At 51.7% G+C, this 3945-nt stretch overlaps 1 protein-coding gene across 1 annotated transcript; it reads right to left on the minus strand.

Moving 5' to 3' along the window:
* Positions 1-1026: 1026 nt before the first annotated feature.
* On the minus strand, positions 1027-3494 carry IBA57 (IBA57, iron-sulfur cluster assembly homolog (S. cerevisiae); the record flags this gene model as incomplete). The annotated part of the gene is made up of 2 exons (XM_008938437.1): positions 1027-1410; positions 3148-3494. Coding segments are annotated over 2 exons (731 nt in total), but the record flags the coding sequence as incomplete, so codon positions are not given.
* Between the last annotated feature and the right edge of the window lie 451 nt (positions 3495-3945).

The following is a 3945-nucleotide window of genomic DNA, read 5'->3' on the forward strand; positions in this document are numbered from 1 at the left end:
TACAGCGAGCACAGAGTTTTAGCCAACGTGAGCATTTTTCACAGCTCAATTCCTTTCCCAGTAGCACCCACACATCGGCGGGACGCGCTTTGGACGGATTTTGTCACAGACACACGTGCAAGAGAGGGGTTTTTTTTTGGCCTTTGTGGGATCCCTCCTGCTCTTCTCTCACATCACCTCTCGTTCTGAGAGCCTGTTGGCAACTGGAGGGCACACGCTCCCAGGAAGGGATTGTTATGCCCAGCACCAGCACACCAACACAACAGTCACCCCAAGGCACGCACCAGCTCACCTTATTTCTGTAAAAATATCACTTTTCTCTGTGAAATAGTTGTCTGAGAGAAGGAAAGGAGAGAGAGGAGCTGGCTGCTGCTGGCTGCCAGCACTCAAGGAGGGGACTGGCTTCTCAGAGACTTCCCACCAGGGATGACTTCTTAAAATCAAAGTCTGAAACGTGGAGTGTGAGGTATTTCTCCTCCTCAACACAATCAGCATGAAGAGTGGTGGGGAAAAAAAAAAACACCCACCCAATCAGAAACTTTAAGAAGCAGCTCAGTGCAAGGAGTAATTTGTAGTGGATGCTTTAGTCTGAGTATGTATCTTAGGCAAGGTAAGGGCAGCGTGATCTCCTTTACAAAAAAACAACATTATAGTACCACAAACTGGTTCTTCTGAACAGCAACACTCAGCACAGACAATGGGGGAAACTCCTGGTTGGCAGGTTGAAAACTCCACGGGGTTCCAACCCAACAACACGTGGCACCCCCCTAAATAAACCCAGGGTACCCCAAAACCTGGGGCATTGCCCTGCACGTGCTCTCCACGACACTCAGCAGATTATCCCCTGCGACCCGCTGCTGCTCTGGGCTCCTGCTGCTTAGTCCTGATTTAAAGAACCCAGAAATATCCCCACTCACCATCAAACACCAGAAACAAGCCCGAGGCAGCGTGGCCATCCCAAATTTATCCCACCCAATATATCCTCAATAAGGCAAACGTGGAAGTGGTGGCTCCTCTTTTATTTACCAGAATTTTTTGGCCACCACTCGGGTATCCTGGCAGCGAGCTTCACCTCCTCACCCTCTACACTCAGGCAGAGGGGCTCATTTAGGTGAGCTAACCTCAGCAGAGCTATCCCAAATTCACCTCCTCCAGCCAGGAACCTGCCAGCTGCTTTCCCTGCCTCGGTGAAGATGTGGGTGCCCTGGGGAATGGGCTCCCGGGGGAGGGGAGCCCCGAGCTCCACCGGCAGCAGCCGCTTGCGGACGACGCCCATGTGGTGGGTCCTGGCCGTCAGCTCCTGCCCGATGTAACAGCCCTTGGTGAAGCTGACACCGTTCAGGTAGCCCAGGTTGGATTCCAGGGGGAGGGCGACGCCTGGAGGGAGATCCTTCACACCCTCAGGAACTCCTAGGGGAGAGGGAAACACGGGTGAACACGGCGAGAGCGGCGGTATTTCGGACTGCTGGGAGATGCCCCCTCTGAGTGACAGACCTGTGAGAAGCCACAAGCAGCAGTGTGAAATAATGAACCCCCCAGTCCTCTGGTTTGGGGCCTGAGGGAAATCGTTGGCCAGAAATGATGTTTCCCCTTAAGAGTGAGCAGAGAACTGCACTGGAACCTGATTTGGTGAGGCTCGCGGCACCTCACAGTGGAAATTCACAGCACACACAATGGTCAGAGAATCAGAGAATTGTTCTGGTTGGAAGAGACCTTTCTGATCACTGAGTCCAACTGTTCCCCCAGCACTGCCCCGTGTCCCTCACCCCACATCTCCACAGCTTGGGAACCCCTCCAGGGGTGGGGACTCCACCACTGCCCTGGGCAGCCTGGCACAGCCCTGGACAACCCTCCAGGGCAAGAAATTGTTCCTCAGGGACAACCTCAACCTCCCCTGGGGCAACTTGAGGCTGTTTCCTCTTGTCCTGTCCCTTGTTCCCTGGGAGCAGAGCCCGACCCCCCCCCTGGCTCCAGGCTCCTGTCCGGAGCTGTGCAGAGCCAGAAGGGCTCCCCTGAGCCTCCTTTGCTCCAGGCTCAGCACCCCCAGCTCCCTCAGCTGCTCCTCCCCAGACCTGTGCTCTACATGATGCAGACTCCTACACAAAGGCATCAACATCATGTAAAACCCTTCTCACCCACACCCTCCCCCCCAAGTCTGACCAGTCCAGCCCAGTCTGACCCATTAACAGCTCACTCTTCTGAACAGGATGGACTCAGGTTGAAGCAGAGGACCCTCATCTTTCAGTCTGCCAGTGGATTAATTTAATCCACTCTCTGTGTGGACACTTAACACGAGCTTTTTGCAGGCACTGGGGGTTCAAAGGTTCCCTCCTCAGACCAACCACCCACCCCTTGACCTCGGGGTTAACTCTGCAACTCCAATCACCCATTTTTAGGAGAGGAAGTCAGGGTGTTTCCTCTTCCTTCCTCAGCAACAAGGAAAACGCACAGACTGGGCAGAATCCCAAAAGGACTCAAAACACTCAAGTTTCCCTCTAAAAAAAAATGAACAATCCTGGGTTTCTTTTGCTGTTAGCACTCCTGACCCCCCACCCCATAACCTCATTAACAGGAAACTACCCAAATATTGATTCTGCCACTGGAATTCTAACTGCCAGATCATTTTTATCCTTCAAGCAGCACATAATATTATATACTACATATTAATGATATGCTAGTTAAGCAAATTAAACAAACTGAGACACACCAATGCAGCTTTTAGAATCTGTTCCTCTCATATGGACTCTGATAATGAGATGAAACTGTGGTAACACATCAATAACACATTGCAGTGAGGTGGGGTTGGGCTCTTCTCCCAAGGAAGAAGTGATAGGACAAGAGGAGATGAGCTGAAGTTGCCCCAGGGGAGGTTTGATTGGATCTGAGGCAGAATTTCTCTCCTGGCAGAGTGGTGAGGCCTTGGCCCAGGCTGCCCAGGGAGGTGCTGGAGTCCTCACCCCTGGAGGGGTTCAAAAAATGTGTGAACCTGGCACTTCATTACATGGTTTAGTGGTCATGGGAGTCTTGGGTTGACAGTTGGACTTGATGATCTTAAAGATCTTTTCAAAACTCAATGATACTCTGATTCTATAAAACAAATTCCCCAAATTCCATTGGCTCAGAGTTCAAAACAGGACTTGGCTTTACCTTGTTTATACCTGTGCCTGTGGTAATCCTGAATATTCCCAATATGACTCCCAGGGATAATCTCTGACAGGTTTGCTCCTTTCTTGGTTATCAGTCTCCAGCCCATGACTTCTGTTCTGGGGTCGGGGGTCAGGACCAGAGCCTGGTCTGCACAGTGAGGGATGGAACTGGCCACGTCTCCAGCCCTCTCCCCTGGGAGCACGGCCCACAAGGAGAGGTCAGGGCAGGGGGTGATGTTTACTTTCCTCCGGATCTTGTACAGTTTCAGATGTCTCTGTAAGGCCTCCAGCACGCCGCTGTCGCACTCCAGCAGGATGTGTGGCTCTTCTTCTGCACTCTCATGAAGCCTAAAAAAAGGAACACCTACAAGGTTAGAAAAACAACCTCCCACAGCAGCAGAAGCCAATTCGTTTTAGCTTCATCTGGTGCAAAACCAGAGACCTGGGGAATGTCAGCAAAGGGAGCTGCTGGCTCACACAAGAGCAGCACTCAGCTCCCAGGAGAGAAATACCTGAAATTCTTCAGCAGCCTGTTCTACTTTTTTCTAGTAAATATTGCCCTGGCCTCTCCTGGGACAAACACAGGTCTGGCCGTGGTCTTCTCAGCTACTCATGCTTAGGAGAATTGAGGTGAGTTTCAGCAGAAGCTTCACTCAGCACCTCCATTATCTACCACACCCCTAACAGACCCGACCTGCTGTGAGCCCAATCTCTCACTGCCTGACACCATATCAGCATCAGGCAGCTAGACTGTGAAATGATCACACATTCGCAGGATGATTTGGGTTGGAAAGGACCT

This window comes from Merops nubicus, unplaced genomic scaffold (genome assembly GCF_000691845.1).
Source record: "Merops nubicus isolate BGI_N331 unplaced genomic scaffold, ASM69184v1 scaffold27084, whole genome shotgun sequence".
NCBI lineage: Eukaryota > Metazoa > Chordata > Aves > Coraciiformes > Meropidae > Merops > Merops nubicus.